The sequence below is a fragment of the Urtica dioica genome, chromosome 9, assembly GCF_054948205.1.
Source record: "Urtica dioica subsp. dioica isolate 48M chromosome 9, U.dioica_male_clone48M_v1_H2, whole genome shotgun sequence".
In the NCBI taxonomy this organism is placed as follows: Eukaryota; Viridiplantae; Streptophyta; class Magnoliopsida; order Rosales; family Urticaceae; genus Urtica; species Urtica dioica.
Genome location: NC_142764.1, coordinates 23,371,567 through 23,394,343, shown reverse-complemented (window position 1 = coordinate 23,394,343; position 22,777 = coordinate 23,371,567). Strand labels below are relative to the sequence as shown.

Here is a 22,777-nt window from a genome sequence, read left to right as displayed (position 1 = left end):
TATACATGATAGAGAGAAGAATAAACAAGTTGCAATTTTAATTCTAGTTTCTATTCTATTTGAACAAATATATAATAGATTTTGTTGTTACCTTAATTAACTGGTAAAACTGTTGTTATTTGTTTTTTGGATTATGTTGGTTGTTTGGACAAATCGCAACATATCCGGTTATGTGAGTATTTTGTGCAAGTATGATCAATCGTGTGATTCGATTCTGAAATCTCTTCTACCGAATCAAAATGAGGCGATCTACTAAGAAACTCTAGCAAGATATTGTCGCTAGGGTTTGATTCCTATGCCCATAGGAGTCTGGTTACACATTACAGGTCATGATGTATTGTTATAATATTTTATCAAACACTCAGGGAGTGGTTTGAGTGGAAGTGAGAGGATCTCAGATTTAGGGGAGTCTAAGTTTAAATTCACGGGCCTTAGAAAAAACGCATTGAAAGGTTGATTATTTAGCTAAGACCGTTGTATGATGCTTTTACCATTGACTAGTGAATTTTCATACGTACCTTGAGTACCATTCCTTTAGAAGTAGGTGTTGTTTGCCGAATTGGATTATCAATCTAGTATTTTTTTTCTTCTTATTTTGACCTTGTGCGTCAAATTAGTATAATTTATCCTTGTTTTAGAACGAATTATTTTGTATTATTGATGGTATTGATGAAGAGTGACTACAAAGTTCGCAACATATATAAACTCCTACATAATTATTGAAATTGTTCAGAGAATGAGCACAAAGTAATAAAAAAAAAAAAGATAACTAAGACTCCTGAGAGAGAAATAGTAACAGAGATGCCGAGATGCATCTGACATGATTTCTCCCTCGCCCTCTAAAGAAGAGAACTAGTTGTTTTGACGGACTATTGGGTCCGCTTTGAAGACCGTAACGTCAACGAGACCATTTCCGGACTTGAGGCCATCACCCTTTTTTCTTTTGTACCTTCACACTTTCTTTGGCTCAAATTGGTTTGACTTTACCAAATTAACATAGTATCACATGTTCTTAATCTGCGTTTTTTGTGGACATGTCGCCAAGCAGCGACAAAGGCCCAAAACTTGTTGGGGTTAGGGGACGATGGTCCACTTCAAAAATGGAAACTTTTTTTTTTGTCTTGCGCCTTTGATTTAGTGAGGGAGGCCACAATTTTTCCTTGGCCAGGCTCATTAGGCTGAGCTAGTCGTGATTAAAATCTCTTCTTGCTAATTTGAGTGAGCTTGTTTGAGAAAAATTTTCAATCTCGCGATTTGTGAGGTGGTTGAGATATTTTCGAGAGTGATATTGGAGACGATTTTTGATCGTGAAGATAGAAGATCCCATCGGAAGAGGGTTGTCCAGGCAAGAGATGCGAACGTTCTCCGCTTTGAGCCACGGTCCGAAAAGACAACGAGGCATTCCGGTCGAGTCTAGGATGGAAATCGCCGAGACAAAGCATGTGGAGAAGTCGTGACCGAACAAGCCGCATCCATAACACATAAGAGGTAATTTATCTTAATTATTTCGTAATTTATCTATAATATCTTAAATGACATCACAAAACACAAACAAAATAGTAGATACGTAACTTTAATTCGAATAAAACGATTATATTCTTTTGAAAAAGAGATAGTACTTGTTACCCTTTCTTTGGAGAAGCAGGTCTCCAACGAATATAAAAGTTTCACATCTCAATAACTAATACATTCCAGTTTTTATTTTACTTTCTTCGGAGAAGCACGTGTGGCAAATACCATATATTTGAAAGTATAACGTGTGTCCTACGTTATGTTTTCAGCAAAGCATCTTAAAGCATTATGAATCATGTGAGATGTGAGAAGTGAGAACTATAGTAGTTTTTCAAACACGCCGATTTTTTGCGTTGACAAAAAGTCAAGCAGCCACAAATATTGGAATCACTGTTCCCGTGAAATACCAATATATAGATATAGATTTATATTTTTTTATTTATTTGCATTTATAATTAAAACAATGTATTTGGTGGCAAGGATAGTTTGGCAGCCACATGTGAGGTTTCAAGAGTTCTGGCTCGCGAGTTTGTCTTGAGTGTTTTGTTTGTAACTTTGACTCGACGATTTTGTTAGGGAGTTTAACTCGAGGATTTCGTTCTAAAGTTTATCTTTAGAGCTTTTGCTCGGTATGTTGTCTTGAAAACTTAAGAGTTAACTCGTAGACTTGATTTGGAGTCGACACAAAGACTTGAGAGTCGCTTGTGGATTTAATTTGGAATCGACACAAAGATTTTAGAGTTGACTAATTGAATTGAGAGTCGACTTAAGGACTTCTTCATAGGGTTGAGCTTGAAGAGTATTATGAGCCTAGAAATTGGAATAAAAAATTGACCTTAGAGAGAGAGAATGTTTTTTTGTTTTTGTTTTACCTCATGTCAAAATAGCACACAGAGAGAATAAAGAGAAAAACAAGAGGATAAAATTGTACAAAAGATTTTATCTCATGAGTTTACTAAGAGCAACTCTAATGCTAAGAGTTTCTCATTTTGACACATCACTCTAAAATAATACACTTTATTAAACACTACTTTTATATCATATTTTTACAAAATGCTTCAATGGGAGAATTTCCAAAAGTTGCCCACTTATATACGATTTCAATATATTTTATTTATTTTTCATTAATTTTATCTTCACTTTATATATATTTATAGACAAAATATTAGTGAGCATTGATGTCATATTTGAGTACCATTGCCCTAATGATTATGGCATTCTAATATGCTCACAATGCAATCGCTACTCAAGAAGATACTTTCCGGATAAACTCCACCTAATAAATTCATCGTGATTATACTTGATAAATATCTTTTTAACTATTGATATTCCCGTCCAAATTCCTAATTTTTCTTATTTCTTACTACCTCTTTAAGGCCCAAATAGACAACTAGAGCAATATTACTTGATTTTTAGCATTTTTTAAATTTATTTTTTCTAAGAGTATTTTATTTATCATTCTTATCCTAATAATATCTCTTTATATTTCGAAAATACTTCATTTTTCAGTTTTTTCCTTGTCGTTTACTGTTTTAGTTGACTCAATTTTTTCTCTGTAAAAAGTTTTATTTTAACTTATTTTTAGTTATTTACAGTTTCATTAAAATAACGGTAATATCATATGAAATTTTAGAAAATTAGGTATTTATGGAATATTTGAATATTTGAGGTAGGGAATCATTAGCTTCGAATGAATTTTGTGAAATTTCCCTAATTTTGCTAGTTGGATTGGGACTATGTTAGTATTTTGTGGACGAAGTTACAAAAGCCCGGCCCATATTTATCCAGAACAATACTAAAAAAATAAAAATAAGAAATCACTTATTTTTCAAAGCTAGGGTTTCGTAAATCTCTTGTTCTTCCTCTTTACCAATCCGCTCACTCTCGTACACAGACGAACCAGATCAGATACAGAAACCATGGTAGGATTCGACATCGGAGCTGTGCCGTTTAACACAGACGGCTGGGGCCCGCCGGAATCTGCAACACCGGCGTCAAATCTCCCGGCAAACGTTCCGTTCGCACCGTTTTCCCGGTCCGACAAGCTCGGTCGAATCGCCGATTGGACTCGCAACTTCAACAACCAGAAAGGTATGAACCCTAGAAACCCCTCCGACTCCGCGTTCGACTTCACCGCCGACGAATCATTCCCTTCCTCCGCCGACGACGACGCGTCGTTCCGCCTCGTCGACGCCGCGAAGCCGCCGTCCCGCGCCAACGCCGGTCACCGCTTCGGTCCGCGCTGGCGATTCAACCAGGGCCACAACAGGTCTCAGCTTCCCCAGCGCCGCGACGAGGAGGTCGAGGCTCGCCGCCGCGAGCAGGAGAAGGAACGCGCTCGCCGCGATCGGCAGTACAATCAGAACCGCTCGAACGTCCACGGTCCCCGGCGAGAAGCCGCGGTGTACAAATCCTCGGTCGATATCCAGCCGGAATGGAATATGCTCGATCAGATTCCCTTCTCGACCTTCTCGAAGCTTTCCTTCGCCGCTCCGGAGCCGGAGGACCTCCTAGTCTGCGGCGCGTTGGAGTTCTACGACAGGTCGTTTGACAGAATCGCGCCAAAGAACGAGCGGCGGTTGGAACGGTTCAAGAACCGGAACTTCTTCAAGGTCACCACCACCGACGATCCGGTGATCCGCCGGTTGGCCAACGAGGACAAAGCCACAGTCTTTACCACCGATACGATCCTCTCCACGCTCATGTGCGCTCCGAGGTCGGTGTACTCGTGGGACATCGTGGTCCAGCGCGTCGGAAACAAGCTCTTCTTCGACAAGCGCGACGGGTCTCAGCTCGACCTCCTCTCGGTCCACGAGACCTCTCAGGAGCCTCTCCCCGAGGGCAAGGACGACATAAACTCGGCGCACTCGCTCGGCCTCGAAGCAGCCTTCATAAACCAGAACTTCTCGCAGCAAGTCCTCCTCCGCGACGGAGCGAAAGTCACCTTCGACGAGCCCAACCCCTTCGCGGCCGACGGCGACGACGTGGCGTCCGCCGCGTATAGGTACCGGAGATGGAAGCTCGACGAGTCCGTGTCCCTCGTGGCCCGGTGCGAGGTCCAGAGCGCGGTCGAGGTCAACAAGCAACAGTCTTTCCTGACCCTGAACGCCCTCAACGAGTTCGACCCGAAGTACTCTGGGGTCGACTGGCGCCAGAAGCTCGAGACCCAGCGCGGGGCGGTCCTCGCCACCGAGCTCAAGAACAACGCCAACAAGCTCGCCAAGTGGACCGCCCAGGCACTCCTCGCCGGGGCCGACCTCATGAAGCTCGGGTACGTGTCCCGGGTCCACCCGAGGGACCACTTCAACCACGTCATCCTCGCCGTGGTCGGGTACAAGCCGAGGGACTTTGCCGGCCAGATCAACCTCAACACCTCGAACATGTGGGGGATCGTCAAGTCCATTGTTGACCTCTGTATGAAGCTCAAGGAAGGGAAGTACGTGCTTGTCAAAGACCCCGCCAAGCCTCAGGTCAGGATCTATGAAGTGCCCGCCGATGCGTTCGAGAACGACTACGTGGAAGAGCCTCTGCCGGAGGACGAGCAGGTCAAGCCCATGGCTGAGACCTCCGAGGCTGAAGCTATGGACGCCGTTGCCGCCGCTGCCGAAGCCTGATCGTCGGGTATTTATATGGTTTTTTTTTAATTTTCAGTGTTTGTCTTCCTCAAGAATTTTGTAGTTTACTTATCAATGAATGGGATATTTTCTAATGTGACGGAGTTTCTGTTTTTTTATTTTTATTTTGGGGGGCCATAAGAGGGTTGCAGTTGAATTATGTTATGAGAACTAGAGGTTAAGAAAGTTGGAAACTTTAGAGCAATGCTTGTTCAATCAATTTTTGCCCACATTTGAATGCAATCAGATTTTGACAGTCTTTGTCATGTGTGAAATTTGTTCATATGTGTTTGACTGGGAAATTTCCTCAACCGATATAGATACTTTTATTTACGTATCACTATGTTCAACTAGGAAGAGCCAATTGGTGTGCTGGTTCTATGTGATTGTTTGTTGCTTCTGCATTTCAGCTCTATATTTGACGTAGCTCATCGTGACGGAAAAAATAAACCTGCTTTTGTTTTTATTTCACAGAGACTAACTCCTTCCTAGGGCTTTATATATCCATTCTCTACTCCGAGGACAGAAGAGCGAAATCACTGTGTTTGATCGCCAATATTTTACTCTGATTAGTAAACAAGAGAGCTTTGCTCTTTTTTTTTGTCTTTTTTATTTTTTTGAAAGAGAGAGCTTCCCTTCTTTTTGTTACATCAACTTATATGCCCTGTCAAGTTTATTATTCAGGTCCAATACTGAAATGGATGGTAGTGTTTTTCATTCCTTCTTTTTATAATTTTTGCTCTTTACATTGGCAACTTACTTTGCAAATTGAATTTTATTCTTAATTTCTTTGGTCTACCATTATAATATGTTGCTGTGAGATGTTGCGGATATCACAATTTGTGTCTGTGTTTTGATCGTCTCATATGTCATGATTCGTAGTTTCTGTGTGTCAGCTGATAAACCGGATCAAACTGATAGGTGTTTCCCTAGATTATATCAAGAATTTTATGCATTCAAATGTTTCTATGTCTTTTTGGGAAGAGAAGGCTTTCATTTCTCAGGTAGTCTCGGAAGGTGAAACACATTCGGCACAAGGTAGGATCTCCTCACAAGAATATGATCTTTCACCGCCCGTTGACAGACCGCATGGGATTCGTGTTCCTATTCAGCAACTTAAAACTAATGGAATAAAAAATAAAAACACCATTCAAAATCAACGAAAAAGCAAAAAACAAACTCCAATCTAGGCACAAGAGCAGGATCTCAATTCTCTCCATCATGAACTTGCCATCTTCTTCAGTCACAATCTGCTGGAAGTTTCTAAACTCGGTTAGCAACATCGCTTGATAAACCCCGAACATCTCTGCTTACACGAACACGAACCATAACTGGACTCTGCCAAACCTCTAAAGGCACACTCTAATTTTAGCATGGACAAACCTCTTAAAAGGAGTGAGTAAAAAATCATGGAAACCATAGATTCGCATGCATGTGCTTCACTCGATAGACAGACCTAGAAGCTTAAAACCACATCTTTGGAGCTCATAACTTACATCTATGTGTCAAAAACATTCTACTGTCGAAATTCTGTGACGATCCAACAGAGAACGATTGTTCACACGCTGTTTCAGTGAAGCTGATCGGAGCTACTGTGAATCAGTGGTTATGAGAATTTTCTTCTCCTAGCTCAAAACCACATCTCTAGTGTTCATAACAGACCAAGTGTATCACAAACATTCTACTGTCAAAATTTTGTGACGATCCAACAGTGGAGTGTTGTTCACACGCGTTTGTAGTGAAGCTGGTCGGAGCGACTACAAATCAAGGGATGTGAAGCCGGTCGAAACTACTACGAATATGAGACCGTGAGCATTTCATTCTCTCTTCTTTTTTTCATATGTTTCTAATACTCACATTTTCTCTCCTTGCTGAACAAATACAAGGGTAACAAGTGGGTCATCACTGGAACCAAGAAAGAGGGATAGCCAAATAGCGAGCTCCGATTGAATATCAAGAATCTGATGAGTCCAAAGTTTCACGATAATCACCAGACTCTTCAACATAGTCAGGCTGCTCAAATTTCTCATATCATGTATATGTGATTAGTGGGACCCGAAACTAAAAAGCATACATTTGGAATAAACTTTAGTTTACGGTGGTGCACAAATAATTATTAGCTATTCCTATAGATTTGAACCTGAATACTAGTAAAATTGAAGTTTTTCCTAAAATAAGCTTAAAGCATGATCAGGATAATAATATATTAGTGGGTCCATAGTTAGTATGTCAACAAATCTATAATTTGTTGATATGTATGTTAATATTTGGGACGGAACAGTATTTACGAATCCCTTTAAACGTAAATTTGAATTAGATTTCAGAGTTTTAGTGGAGCAAATATATTCTCGAAAATAGCTTTTAGAATTTGGTTGAAGATGCTCTAATATAGATCGTGAAATTTAAATTATAATTTAATAACTAAAAAAGTCTTTAATCTTTCTTGCTAAACCTTTAATCATTAAGGAGATTTAATAATTACCCACATATATTTAAAAAGTAGATAGCTAGACCTAGATCTCTAGTTAGTACATCTGTACCCCAACTTCTCAGAAGTTATTTATAAAGTAGATATATCAGTGCCTCAAATTGATAAAATATGCATATCAATATCGTAATTGATAAATTATACCTAATTTTTCAATTAGGATGTAGATACATTTCACCTTCCAGACCTTCCATTTAGTCTTCTCACACATAAATATTTCTTTAAGTCGTCAATATTTATTTTTTTACTCAGTTTCAATTTCAATATTTCATTATTGACATTCAAATCTGTTTTTGACACAAAAATGTACTGTATAACAATTGATTTTTAATTGCGACCCAAATAATAAAGTTTGCTTTAGGGCTATCAGCAACAATAAGTTATTTTATCTTATATATATATATATATATATATATATATATATATATATATATATATTAATATTAAAAAGTTTATTGTATATTTTGGAATCATTTGCATCAATTTATTATACAGTTTGAATTCATTTATCTTATATATTACATTCGCATTTTTTTCACTATATTTCGTTGAAAGTTTTTTTCAATAAAATTGACAAGTTTTCAGTAAATTTACGATGTATTTACAATGAATGAATACCTGATATGCATTCAGATGAAATTCGTATGGATTTGAAAAAGTGGTTAGAAGAACAACAAATTGGTCGGGAAAAAGAGATTGTTCAGGCTTATTCTTATTTGAAACAGAGAACGTGTACAGTTCCAATTTCGACATTAGTGTGTTTTCTTATCAATTCAAGGTTTTATCTTATACACATTAGTAATATAAAATGGCTGTCACACAAGTGTGTATTTTCTTAAATAGGCAAATTTCCAACTTTATATAGTGAAATTTGAATAATTTCTAATTCGGGTCCCACTGGAAGATGAGATGTAAAAGATCCGAACCATATACACACTGTACTAGAAAAGCATAACAATACAAATCTCATAATTTTTCCAAAATTTTACACCATTAAACGATAATTTTCAGTGGGGGTATTTTTTTATTATTATTAGTTTTTAACCTTCCGTTTTAAATTTTCTATTGTGTATGGTGTATATATAAACGTCGAACTTAATTGGCTATCTACTTTCTTCTTATTAAGTTTGGGACTCTGTATTAATAGATTAAGTTTAGGCTCTCATTGCTAACCTATCTCAAGAAAGTGGAGTCAAAAGAAACGTGACATAGGAGTAGTGGACCAGAATTGTAGTTCTCATCCGGAGTCTTGAAGAGTCTCTTATCGCCTTCCGTGAAGTATACACCTAACATTTTCAACAAGCCTGAGTGCGAAAATTGCAAAGTAGCAATCATTTCCGGCCTAGTTATCTCTTCTCGGGATACGACCACTTGAATACATTTTCCGTGACATTGGAAGACTATATGAACAAAACAAAAATTGTATTCAAGTGGTAATATGTCGAGTAGAGATGACTAATTCGAAAATGATTGCTATTTTGAGATTTTTTATAATATATATCAACAAAACGTATATTAATATCAGTTTTTGAAATTATTTATCAAATAGCGTAGTGTTTTTTGGGTATTTTTTATTTCATTGTATACATCATTATATATACAAATTTAAAAAAATGTATTGTTAACATTTAAACTAGTTTGAGTTAATTTCTTTTTAATTTTTAACAACTAAAAAAAGTCTTTGATGTTTCTTTCTTAAACCTTAATCATTAAGGAGACACAGTTATCACCAAAAAATCTTTTAAAATTAGATGGCTAGATCTAGATCCTAGCTAGTACATCTGAACTCTTAACTTTCCAGATAAATTTTATAAAAGTTAGTTTTTTATGGCAGAAATTTTCTTTAGTGTGGAACTCAAGTTGATAAAAATACCCCTGTTTCTTTCATTTAGCATAAAAATACATTTCACTTTCAAGGCCTTTCATTTTATTCTTCTCACGCTTGTTTAGTTACTTATCCAAGACAGTCAAATCCGTTTTTTGACACAAAAATAGAAGTGTAAGTGTAATAACAGCCTTCGATAGTTAAAAAAGTTTAATAACAGCCAAATTTTGATTGCGACAAAAAATATATTATTTGTGTGTGAGGGTTCTCAGTGGCCAACAACAATGAGTTATTTTTAGATGAATCTAGTTATAAAAGTTATTATAACCAGTGTATAATTTATTTTGAATGCACCTACACCGATTTATTACATATTTTGAATTTATATATATTATATCATCTTATATATGTTTATTTATAGGGCATTGTAGCAAAAGAGCCACTTTGAAACTATAGATTTTGTTTTTAGCCTATGTTTCATAACTTTTAGGGAAATAGCCAACGTGCTTAGGTGTCAATAATTAATAGACTAATTTACCCTTTTACTTAATCAAATGGAAATAATGAATATAATTATATTAAATAATAGGCAATAATAATATAAAATAACAGACAATTTCAAAATTGTTATACGTGGCGCGCTAATCTAGAACCTGTCAACACAGATAATAAACGTAAATTACTGGAAATTATCTCATTCTCCACATTTAAGTAATTTGAATGGAAATAAATGGAAATAACTGTAAATAAATCATCTGTAAACAACACAGTCTGTAAAAAAAACCCAGATCTGATTTCGAAATAAATGGAAATAATTGTAAATAATCTACTACAGAAGCTTCATGAGGCTCCACGGGTACAGCTCGAAAGTCTCCGCCGCGGACGTGGTCAAGCTCGAGGACCAGGCCGGCGCGGTCACGACCAGGCCGCATGCTTCGCCGGCGCGACCAGCAAGCAACCAAATAGCGCCACCCGGTCGGGTGGGGTCCTCCCCGACGCCGGGATCGGCCCAGGTGGCGTCGCCCATGGCCGGTGAATCTCCCCCGGTGCCGATCTCGCCGGGCGCAGCCACGCTCGGGTTGGAGAGAGAGAGAGAGAGAGAGAGAACGTGGAAGATGAAAAGAGAGAACGTGTTTTAAAAAACCAGATATGATTTTGGGGAGAGATAAAGAGAGAGAGAGAGAACGTGGAAGAGAGATAGAACTATTTGGTAACTACCTTCTACAAAATAGGAATTTAACATGCACAAAAAAAGGAAAAAAAAATGTGATTTTAAAAAACTACTTTAATTATTGAGGACAAAAAAGTAAAACGTATTTTGCCACCTAATACGTTTGACTATTTCCCTAAAAATCTTCAAACATAGGTTAGATCTCAAACCAAACGTTTTAGGTGGCCTAATTACCTAGAAAACTCTTATTTATACTTCGTCCAAAGTGTTTTCAATATTTCTAGTTTGGATTATTCTGTTTACTCTATCAATTTAAGATTTTATCGTGTATATTTTATGAAAATAAAATGACTGTCAGCGTCAAAATGTTTCCGTAAAGTATGCAATTTCAGATTATAATGTTAAACATAGTGAAGGTGTAAAAAGATAAAAGCATAACAAACAAAACTATAAAAGTCAAAATTCTTAATTGATCTCAGCAAAATTTCACACCATAATAAAACAATAATTTTTAGTCGGGTCGTCCAAAGTGTTTTCAATATTTCTAGTTTGGATTGTTCTGTTTACTCTATCAATTTAAGATTTTATCCTGTATATTTTATGAAAATAAAATGGCTGTCAGCGTCAAAATGTTTCCGTAAAATATGCAATTTCAGATTTATAGTTTTAAACATAGTGAAGGTGTAAAAAAATAAAAGCATAACAAACAGAACTATAAAGTCAAAATTCTTAATTGATCTCAGCAAAATTTCACACCATAATAAAACGATAATTTTTAGTCGGGTTCTCTATATTTTTTTTATTATTTTTTTTATATACTTAGATGGACATCGATCTTAATTGGACGATCTACTTTCTTCTTATTAAGTTCTTCTTATATCTAGTAAATATACATTGCTGTATAACACTTTTTTTTTAATCTTCCTAAATGCAAATTGAAATATATATATATATATATATATATATATATATATATATATATATATATATATATATATATATATATAGTGCAAAAGGATCCAATGACTATGAGCTTGAATTCACTTTCTGGCCTTTGTGTGTGAAAAACTAGGTGCCTTTGAATATAAAGAAACAACTTTAAATGCCATGTCGTCCTATCTCATGACAAAGCAGAAAGCAGCACGTTACAGCCATGCCAGTGATCTCTCTGCTTTTTACTCTCTCAACACCACACCACCCACTCTTTTACGACACTTCACTCTGCTATTTATTTTATTTGACAAATTTCGATTAAATGTCAGAAACTACAACTTTTTGTTTACACTAAATTATCATTAAGAGCATTTAAACCATATTTTTCATCGTGAATAATCGAAAATTTTCATAAAAAGTAAGACTTAAAAACTCCGGACGAGCTATTTTGTCATAAAATGAATCCAAAAATCCCGTTTTGGACTCATTAGTTTAATATTGGGTAATCTCTCTTTTTAAGGCACAGCACGTTAATTAATCGGGCATCTTTTCAAGCCACATTAATTCATTACACATAATCTCAGCTAGTAGCGTAGTAGCACCAACTAAATTAAAAAAAAAAAAAAAAAAAAAACAGAACAGGATTTAAGAGATGATCAACAGATGATCAGGCCTTGCAGGGTGGTGTGTAGGCGAGTGGTGGGACAGAGAAGAGCTTGTAGGGTGTCTGGTAGATGACCATGTTCTTCTCGTAAGTCAACGTGGCTTTGGGGTTGCGAGTGTAGATTGTCTCGCAGACCTTGTACAGCGGAGACCAGAGGAGATCCACGTGGCACGACTTGGCCCAGCTCGCCGTCATCTTCTTGCCGGGGTTCAGAAAATACTCCCCGTTCGCCTTCGTCTTCGCCTTCTGGTACAGCTTCCCGTTGCACATCAGTCCCACAACCACCTCTGCGAATCACTTAGTCGTCAGTTACATGAAATGAGAGAGAGAGAGAGAGAGAGAGAGAGTGACGTCATACCTTGGATAGGGTAACTCTTCTTGGAAGAGCCTCCGCAGGGCTTGCAGGTGACTCTGCCGTGGGCGGCGAGGAGGGTCGTCTTGGAGGCTTGGGCGGTGAGAGCCATTACTAGCAAGAGAGCCAAGAGAGCTTGTGCTTTGCCCATTGTGATTGTCTTTGGTTTTTTGGGTGAAGAGTGTGAGTTTAGTGTTTGTGGTTTTGGTGCTCTTTATAGAGCGGGGTTTCGAGGAGGAAGTTGTGGCTTGTGGGGTGTCGGTTATATAAAATAATAGATGTATGGACTAAATAATTAATAGATAGATAGATAAAAATAAATATGTTTGCCGGGGTTGGAAAGTTAAACAGAGACTGGGGTCCACTCCATGTGGACTCAGATTGTACTATTGACTCCACATGCACTGCACGTGGGGTGGTGCTCCTTTTAGAAAAAAAGCTATAATTGACATACAATTAAAAAAAAAATACTATATATATGAAGTAGCATTTTACCTCTCTTTTCTATTTATTGAAGAATTATTTACCAAGTTTATCACTCTTGTAAAAGTAGCATTGTTTTTACTTTTTTAAAGATCAAGTCATTTGGTTAAAAGAGGATTAAATTTCTATTGTTTTTAATTTTTAAGCATAAACTCCATTGGTAAAAAAAAAAGACATATCATGTAAATTATCCTGAACTAATGCACTACTCACGCCTTACCTTACTCCCAGTTCATTGAAACTTTACAAACGTTGATGTCAAACTTCTTTACGACATTACTGATAACAGTGTCACTCAAATACATCGTTTGATATTTATGTAGGAGAAAAAAAAATATATGAGTGTATAAAACTCAAAATATTGAGTATTTACGTCGTCATTAACTCTTATAAAAATAAAATAATTTATAAAAATTATCGGAAATCTCTGTCTTTTTTTTTATCTAGGGTTCATGAATTCCTAAATTCCTTTCTTCAATCTTCATGGACGAGCCAAAGCAATTATTCTGTTTTTGCAATCAAAGTCGTAGTGGAATCAACGACGAAGCCATTTTATTTGTTGAGAATTATTCATGGATGACGGAGGTGTCTATGTGAACTTGTTAGCTTTGAATGAACATCTTGGACTAATGAAAATCCATGTACAAGGTTCTTTGGTTGTCCTCGTTATAAGATGTGTTCATATAGTTTGTCGGATCGTTTTGGATTGATAAGTTGATTATTATTGTTAAATGTCACAATATAAATAATAAAGGTTAGATTATGTTGGTTCTTGGAATGGATAGAATTTGTAAACAAAAATACAATTTGTAAACAAAAATAACTGAAACAAAATACAATTTTGAATGGATACTGAATCATTATATACGTTCATAAAAATTATTGTGTTGTGTTCTTCAACTATAATCAGTATTGATTGGAATCGAAGAACCTTTTTTTAAGGATAAAACGGGCCTCGTTAAAATTTCCCCGAGTTGTGTGGTGTTCTTTGACTATAATTTGTATCAAGTGAAATCAAATAGTCTGTGTTGTGTTCTTCGACTGTAAATTCAGGTTTTTTACTTTATTTTCTTTTCATTTGATTGCATCGTAAGATTACAACCTTACTACCTTAAAATTACTTAACTCATAAAATTGAGTCAATTTGGTAGGAAGGACTAAATTTAATCAAACATTGAAGTTTACATCAACCAACGTTGATAATGTTTGATGAACGTCAAGGTGTTGCTAGCGCAATAATCTAGGCGGAATTGACGGAGAATTGATATAATATAAAAAAGTAAAATAAAATTAAAAACCAACACAATAGTCGTACATTCTTATTTCTTTTTATTGAACCAAAATAAAAACCACTTGCTTATTGAACTATAATAATACATTTATCAGAAATGAAATTAAAATAAAAAACAAAAAACACTTTGGCCCAAGGTCTTCATAAACGCGTTCGAGAGCACCCAGTACCTTCTCTTCACTGGAAATAGCAAGCAAGTGAATGGCATAAAATTGTACTGGTAAAAAAGAGGGAACACAAACAGCGATGACAAATGAGAAACAGAGAAAATAATTTACAGCCGATGAGGTGAAGAAAAGCTTCAGTGAACGGATAACAAATTAATATTCCGAGTGAAATACCAATACCCCACATATTCCGCAATAGACATCATCTCTTCTATTTATTGCCTAAAAATGAGTTATTTATTTTACATGAGCATAGCCAATGAAAGGAGGAAAAGCAGAAGCCATTTTTACTAGAACATTAATAATAGGAAAAATATCAAGAATATCTTTTATGTTTAATGAAAATGCACGATTTATCTTCTTAATTTCGAAAAATATCATAGATCTCTTCTGAATACAATATAAATGACACATAACTCTCCTAAAAATATGTTATATCACAAATATCACAATTTTTATTTATTTTTTTTAGAACAAAAATTCAAACTCCCCAAAATGTCTTTCATAAAAAGAAGAATTTGTTGCAACTAGCTAATTCCATAATTTCTTTTAAAATTCTAGCCAAAATTTCATTTTATGAAGAAAATAGTCCACCAGACCGAAGTTGAATAGTTAATTTAATTAAATGTTTAATAAATTTAATTAACTTCGGATTGGTTGACTATTTTCTTAATAAAATGAAGCGTTGACTATTTTTAAAATAAAGGTGAAGTATTGATCTATTGACCTTGCCCCTAAAATAAATATTTGTTAACTATTTTATTATAAAAAAAAAAAATCAAAAATCCTCTTTTGTAACAAAAAATCCAAAACTTTTTATGAAAAAAATTTTGATTTATTTTTTATATATATAAAATATAGAGTTATTTCATTAGGGGAATTTTGAACAGTTAAAAAATTGTAAAAATAAACGAAAAAGTGGTATTTGCAATATAACATATTTTTAGGGGAAGTATGTGTCATTTATATGAAACTAAAGGAAGATGTGTGATATTTCTTGAAACTGATGGAATAAGTCGTGCATTTCGATTATACCTTGAGAGCACAAACTTATTATATTTTTAAAATTTTATAAGTGTTTTGCTCATACATTCTAAGCACAACCTTTTTTGAAATTTCATTTAAGTGTTTTCGTTCTTGAGCATAGACCTATTGCTTTTGAAATTCTCTTTCAAAGTGTTGTGATCATATCTTCCGATCACTAACGAATCTCCAATGTGCAAGTGTTGATCTACTTGATGAGATAAGCTTTAATGAAATAGCCATAAGATTCACACATCATAAAGGAAAAAATTGCATGATAAGGGAAAATATCACTTGTATCCCTTGTATTTTCTCGAAATGATGTGTTTATATGACACTTCCAAAAACATAGGGTACAAACGCAACATTTCGATAAAACACAAGGGGTACAAGTGATATTTTCCCAATTGATAATGATCAACTTGTGATTTCTAACTAGAGGACCGTAATAGGCGATTCATGTGAAAAAAATGTATTCTCACTAAATTTAGGGTTTCAAAACCTCTGCTCTTGCTTCTTCAGTACGCCACCTTCTCCAATGGGTGGCTCCGGCGCCAGCCTCGCCTTTTAGAGACGAGCTCAAGACGGGGAGGGGGAGGCTCATTCCTTTGTTTGTCGAGAGTTGTTCGAGTTGTTCTTCCATATTTTCCTTTTGGGTATTTTTTTTCTTTTTCATATATGTTCGTTTCCATATCTATATCTCTGACGTCCTATTTCCAAATTTCTGCTGGCATTGTCGCCACGGTTGAGTCGATCCTCATGTTGGCCCTCGGATCTATTCACCGATAGCGGTCGACTTTTAGTTATAGTTTTTGGTTATGTTCAACTTTAAGTATGATGACGTTAGGGTGGCTTTTTGCATACCAAAAGATGAGATAGTCATCTTGTGTGTTTAGTGTTTCTTAAGATTTATTGTCCCTTCTAAAATAATAAAAAAATGCTTTGTGGAGGGAATAGATTTGTTTGGAGTTCATCGAGGTTATAAGGGTGGCGTAAGAATCGAGCTTATGTTTGCTATTGGTAGCCTCTCTTGTTTCGATATAGGAATTGCAGAAGACATCTGTTGAAGGAGTCTTAAGGGAGTTATTGACGTGATTAGGGTTTTTTCGACAAAATAGACCCTTGGCTTTCTTTGCTTGCTTTGTCAATTGTCTGTTTCTCATTTTCAATTCAGAACATTTATTGTTTGATTGGGATACCGGCCTTTGTCCGAAAACTTTGAATAGCCGAAGCCAATTTCTTATTAATATTGAGAATTTTCCTGAAAAAAAAAAAAAAAAAAAAAAAAAAAACTTTAGGACCGTCATGGAAGTTATAGGTCTTCCTATAATCACAGAAGACATAGCTTGTGTATATCACACGCTTTATCTGTCTTCTATATCTTATGAGATATACTTAAACTACTGAAAACCCTAATGCACTAATTCATCTTTGGAAACGTTAATTCTTTGTATATATATATATATATATATATATATATATATATATATATATATATATATATATATATATATATATCATTGCAGATATAATCCTCTATGACATAGTCACTATAAATGCAACTCGGATACATTCTTGATTTTTTAGATGTTTGTTTTTTTTATATACTTCTTCATAAAAACATGTGAGCAAAGTTTTTACAAACATGAATACTAACCATGATCAACTTTGCAAATGATGACTGAGCGAGTTGTCCAGACGACAAAAGATCTACTGATGTGTTCTTGGTAGGATTTCTAATATCATGAAGCTCAATGAAGCCCATAATGATTAGCCAAATCTAGTATTGAACCAGTATATAGAGCTCTAGCTCATGTTACTATGGAAGAGTTGTGGCCCAAATCACTTTTGAATGCGAGATGGGGATATCTCGCGCGAGATCTCATCTCACGTAAAGGTGCGGTAGCGAGATGTTATTTAACTCGCATTTTTGTATAAATTCCACAAATACCGCGTGGAATTAATCATATACCGCAAATACCCAAAAATTGGGGCAAAATTCATATTTTTAAACTGTATAATTGAGCAGGCCCATTAATAAAAAAAGGCCCGTACAAGTTAATTCAGGCTAGAATAATAGATCTCTTTATATAATTTTTTTGTATTACAAAACTCTTGTACATAACTAATTTGAGACCTTTTCTTTTCTCAATTGGCAAACTTGTTAAACTCTATTCTCTCTTTTATTCTGATTAATAATAGATCCCTTTAAGTTGTTAAGTTACGTGTAATACTATATATATATATATATATATATATATATATATATATATATATATATATTTATAACTTAGTATAGTTAAAAAGTAGATATACTAATATATGTATATGTATGCATTCCCATACATAATGCATATATATTAACATTTAAAACAAAATATACTTATTGACATATTTAAATTTTATTAAAAAATGAAACCTATTATTAATTTTATTTTTTCAGTTGAATATGAATTTATAATAACTTCTACAAAATTTATTGCATTTTAATATCTATATATATAATTTTAAAAATTTATTTTTTGTTTAAATATCCCACGGAATACTCTTTTTTATGCGGTATATCCCACGAAAAGTGATTTACCAAGCGGTACGAGATACCCCAAACGTTCATCAAATATCGCGGAATACCCTGGTACGAGACGAGATACCCTCAAAATCAAAGATGCGGTACGAGCGCGAGATGCGAGATTTTAATCTTTAGTTTCCACACGTTCCAGCTATTTTCACAGATCAAGTTTGAAGTTCCCTCTCCTCTCCTCTCCTCTCATTACATTTTCTCTGCGCTTTTCGCAATATACAAAGAAATAAATAAATATGTAGATGTGTCTATATTATATATCTATATATGATGTTTGACTGATTTTTAACTCTGAGATATTTAATATTTTCAAAAAAAAAATATCTGAGGTATTGTAGGTTTGAATTTTTCCCTAAAAAGAAAAGGTTTGAATTTGAAGTCGGGCCCCACTGAAAAGCATAGGTACAGTATTGGAAGAGGGAAATAAAAGGATCCAATGACCGAGGACGGTCCACTCTAAGGGACTGCATGAATTAGCGTAACGAGCCTTTGAAATTACTTTATATGTCATGTCTGCTTTTATCGTATTACCAAACACATCGTACAGTCACTCTCTCTGCTGCTCCCTCACCACTCTCCCCACCCACTCATTTACGACACTTTCACCTTTATATAATATTTAGTTTACTCTAATAAAAACACACACACACACCACGCTAACAACAATTAATACTCTTTAAAAATCATATCGTACGCGATAAATAGCCTGAACTACATCACCAATAACTTATTATCACCATCACCATCCATCCATAACTAACGTAGCCCAACTAAAAAACAAAGCAGACAGCATTACGAACATTAACGCATGTTAAACCTTAAAACCCTAGAAAGGAGCAAAGAAAACGACAACAACGCAGGGTATGTAGTGTGGTGACGTGGAGGGGAAGGAGAGATGATCAGTACTTGCAAGCGGACTGGAAGGCGAGGATGGGGACGGAGAAGAGCTTGTATGGGTTCTTGTAGATGACGAAGCTCTTCTCCGGCTTCAAGTAAGCTCCGGTGGGGCCGACGTAGTTGAGGCCGGTGGGCTTGTTGCAGGTCTTCACCGGAGACGAGACGAGCTTGACCTTGCAGTACTTAGCCAGGCTCGGCGTCAGCTTGTCCTTCACGTCTATGAAGTAGTACCCGTTCTTGTCGGTCACACCCTGCACGGCCTTGAAGTACTTGAGCTTGCACGCCAGCTCAACCACAGCGCCTGTTAAAAAGAAAAAAAGTCAACTGTGAGTCAAATGAAACAAGAGAGAGAGAGGGAGAGAGTTAAAGGAGTGACCTTTGATGGGGGTACCCCAAGGGGCGCGGAGGCGGGGGCAGGACTTGCAGTAGACGACGCCCTGGACGGCGACACGTGGCCGCATGGGAGGGTGGGTGGGTTTTTTGTACGGCGGCGGAGGGGAGAGAACTGGGGGCTTGTACGGCTTGTGCGGCGGCGGAGGGGAGAAAACTGGGGGCTTGTAGGGCTTGTGCGGCGGAGAGAGTGGTGGGTGAGTGGGGGGCTTGTACGGCGGCGGAGGGGAGTGAACTGGGGGCTTGTAGGGCGGCGGAGGGGAGAGAACTGGGGGCTTGTAGGGCTTGTGCGGCGGAGAGAGTGGTGGGTGAGTGGGGGGCTTGTACGGCTTCGGGGGGAGAGACGGGATTTGCACCGGAGGTAGTGCCGGAGGCATGGCGTGTGGGGGGTTCGCTTCGGTGCTCACCATGGAGGTGAGGGTCACCACTACTAAGAGAGCTAGAAGAGCTTGTGATTTTATTCCCATTTTTCTGTTCTTGTTGGATAATGTGATTTGGTTTTGGGTTGAGTGGGGTTTGATGAGTTTTGGGGTGCTTTTTATAGGGGGGGTTTGTGAGTTGTGACCTGTGAGAAGGAGCTCGTGGGTCTCTCTCTTAGAATATATAAATTGATAAAAAAAAAAAAAAATTGTTGGCCATGGTAGGAAAGTTCATTAGTACTGGGGGCCCACGTGGATTAAGACTGCTTAACTTATGTTTATGTATAAATATCTGCGAGAGAGAGAGAGAGAGTCTGTGCTAAACCTTGTATGGTTCAGCTCAAGGTTTAAAATATATACCATCGATATATCTTGGTGGTATCTCGTGTTTCAGAAAGTCTTTGTAAAAATATCATATAAATTTTGTTTTAATTAAAAAAATGAGGGTATTGACAAGTGAGATTCATTCACAATTATCTTCACCTTTTAAGCGGGAATCGAAGCTTGTTCTTTAGAGTTTTAATAGGATCTATTAGGTAAATAGCCACATTTACAGTTTGCATTGTTGATTTCTTTCATTAAAACATAATACAACTTGAAAACTATTTAAGTTGTATTATGACATATATCAAACAATAAGTAAATTCAGTTTTTTTGTTTTATAGAAAAGTCAAAAACAATTTTAAAGTTATCAAAAAAACAGGTTCTAAGTCTTTCTATTTTAACTCGAACTTAGAATCGTTACCAAAATAACCGAATTGATGAACTAACAAAGTCACGCCCCTTGTTTTTATTATTGTCTTTGAATCATTGTTATAATCGCTTTTATTTACTCTTGCATTTAAATTAGTCTCACTCTAAAAAACATAAAAAAAACAAAAAAAAAACCATCTCATTTTTACATTTTTATAACTTGAAAAGAAAAGTTAGTGAGTTTACATCGAAAGTCATCCAAAGTCCTCGTGGGATCGATATCCATGATTACAAAGCGGATCGATATCCATGATTACACTTTGTTTTTTACTTTCTTTCTTAGTGTTACTGTTTCGTTTCGCGTGTTTTTTTTTTACTGTTTACGGTATCATTTAGAATAAGGGCTGTTAACAATTTCAATTAAAAAAAGTCGGTGTCGGTGGATGTTGATATTTTCTGAATGAACATTAAAAAAAATTATATAGGAATAATTTCTCCTCCTCGGCTATTATATCTATAGTAATAATGATACTTATGATTTAATTTCTTTTTAAGTTTCATTTTGTATGTAAACTGCATGGAATATAAAATATAACCACGTATACTCTGTGGGCTATGATTACTATATCTTCCTATCACTCGTCTCGTATATATAATCCTAGTTGGCCATCATAGTCTACATCTTACTCGGTCAAGATCTAAAAGAAGTATTAATTTTAGAGGAATTGTCTCATTTATTATCAATTTCATAACATTTTACCACTTACCACCAAAAGACTAATTTCTCCCAAAAATGCCACCATCTATGTCAACAATGTTGACATCTATTTTTGCCATTCACTATTAGATGTCAACATTGTTGACATATCGGTGACATTTTAGATCAAATTAGTCTTTCGGTAAAAAGTGGGAAAATGTTATAAAATTGGTGACAAATGGAACAATTTCTCTTAATTTTATTTTAAAATGTTATTATATATTTGTGTATAATTATTTAATTATATTTGGTATACCTATTCTAGATATAATTAGCTGGAAATTTCAATTTATAGGCTTCTAAATTATCTACCACGCAATAACAACCTAAGTTCTCCATTTTAACAATCTAATTCATTAGAGTTGTTTTTAGTGGAAAATATATGCCATCAATAACTTTATAAATTAATATTAGCAATGTCAACTATATATACGTTAAATACCTTATGTAAGTTGGCTTATACTTCAAATTTTAATGTATTGAGAAATTCAATCATTATTATATAGTTTTCTATTTAACTAATTTGATACGCAGTTGTACTTCATACTTGGTGTGTGAATGTGGAATATGAAATGTGAAATGTGGAGACAACTGGATTTATAGGCTCACATGCAGAGGGGCTTATGACGAGTCCTTGAGATTTCTTCACATGTTGCGAGGCATTTAATTATCGTAAAACTATCCAAGATTTTCGATTGTTGAACCTCTCTAATTCTTTATTGCTAAATTCATATTTTTAAGTGCACTTCTATTAATTTTAATCTTTCAAAGTTTGTATCAAAAGAAGAAAAATAGTAGCAACTAGAACGAGACATTGGCCAGAGAGATAAAGAGAGGCTATGTTTTGATGATGCAATATTATTTTTACATAAATATTGCAAAGTAACTGCAAATAAGCAAGCCCTCCTTCACGTAAAAATGATGTATATAAAATATTCAAAAACTCGCAGCGAAAATAAAAATCATAGGAAGTACTTAAAGTAACAGTTCAACGACGCGTATGATTTCTGAGCTGTTCATATTTATGACCACAGAATGCTCATCATAAACATGGAAACCTAACTTCTATTCGCGACTAATGTGCAAATAAATTATTAAATCAGGGTTTTCCAATAAAATATATATTTTATAATACTGATTAAATTCTAGTACAGACTGGAAAGTAAATAACTTCCCTTAAATCGAGGCCAGTGACTCGTGCTGCAGTGTGGATCGGTGAAGAAACAAAGAGTTAATAAGTTAATTTATAACTTGTAAGAAAGTAAGCTATATAATATAAAAGCTAGTTATTAACGTGTCATGTGAGTATATCCCACAATGTCCGTCGTGTTTGTGGCAAGTTGGTTTGTGGGATTATCTTGTATATACTATAAGCATAGCAGCGAAAATGTTTATATATCTATATGTATTTGTATATATTCTATTAGTGGACCAAATTTCAAATTATCTCGCTATAAGACGCTCAATATAATATATATATATATATATATATATATATATATATATACTTTCTACTC

The 22,777-nt window shown here is 35.6% G+C and overlaps 3 protein-coding genes across 3 annotated transcripts; 1 reads left to right on the top strand and 2 right to left on the bottom strand.

The window, feature by feature from the left end:
* Positions 1-3,328: 3,328 nt before the first annotated feature.
* Positions 3,329-5,836, top strand: LOC149385941 (eukaryotic translation initiation factor 3 subunit D-like). The gene is made up of 2 exons (XM_089625879.1): positions 3,329-5,133; positions 5,601-5,836. Exon 1 carries the CDS (start codon positions 3,432-3,434, stop codon positions 5,124-5,126), a length of 1,695 nt encoding a protein of 564 aa, XP_089482005.1. The 5' UTR covers positions 3,329-3,431; the 3' UTR covers positions 5,127-5,133; positions 5,601-5,836.
* A 6,153-nt stretch (positions 5,837-11,989) lies between these two features.
* Positions 11,990-12,835, bottom strand: LOC149385940 (uncharacterized). The gene is made up of 2 exons (XM_089625049.1): positions 12,566-12,835; positions 11,990-12,494 (listed from the first exon to the last, which is right to left on the bottom strand). The coding sequence occupies exons 1-2, from the start codon at positions 12,708-12,710 to the stop codon at positions 12,211-12,213; spliced, it is 429 nt and encodes a 142-aa protein (XP_089481175.1). The 5' UTR covers positions 12,711-12,835; the 3' UTR covers positions 11,990-12,210.
* Positions 12,836-18,761: 5,926 nt separating this feature from the next.
* LOC149385939 (uncharacterized) lies at positions 18,762-19,936 on the bottom strand. Its single transcript, XM_089627316.1, has 2 exons — positions 19,378-19,936; positions 18,762-19,302 (listed from the first exon to the last, which is right to left on the bottom strand). Exons 1-2 carry the CDS (start codon positions 19,856-19,858, stop codon positions 19,004-19,006), a joined length of 780 nt encoding a protein of 259 aa, XP_089483442.1. The 5' UTR covers positions 19,859-19,936; the 3' UTR covers positions 18,762-19,003.
* Positions 19,937-22,777: the final 2,841 nt, after the last annotated feature.

What these genes read in the sequence shown, in the direction of transcription:
- LOC149385939 (XM_089627316.1), bottom strand. Translation starts at nt 19,858, where the DNA reads ATGGGAATAAAATCACAAGCTCTTCTAGCTCTCTTAGTAGTGGTGACC. An exon ending in TTGGGGTACCCCCATCAAAG is followed by an intron (nt 19,303 to 19,377) that starts GTCACTCCTTTA and finishes TCTTTTTAACAG; the next exon opens with GCGCTGTGGTTGAGCTGGCG.
- LOC149385941 (XM_089625879.1), top strand. Translation starts at nt 3,432, where the DNA reads ATGGTAGGATTCGACATCGGAGCTGTGCCGTTTAACACAGACGGCTGG.
- LOC149385940 (XM_089625049.1), bottom strand. Translation starts at nt 12,710, where the DNA reads ATGGGCAAAGCACAAGCTCTCTTGGCTCTCTTGCTAGTAATGGCTCTC. An exon ending in GAAGAGTTACCCTATCCAAG is followed by an intron (nt 12,495 to 12,565) that starts GTATGACGTCAC and finishes AGTGATTCGCAG; the next exon opens with AGGTGGTTGTGGGACTGATG.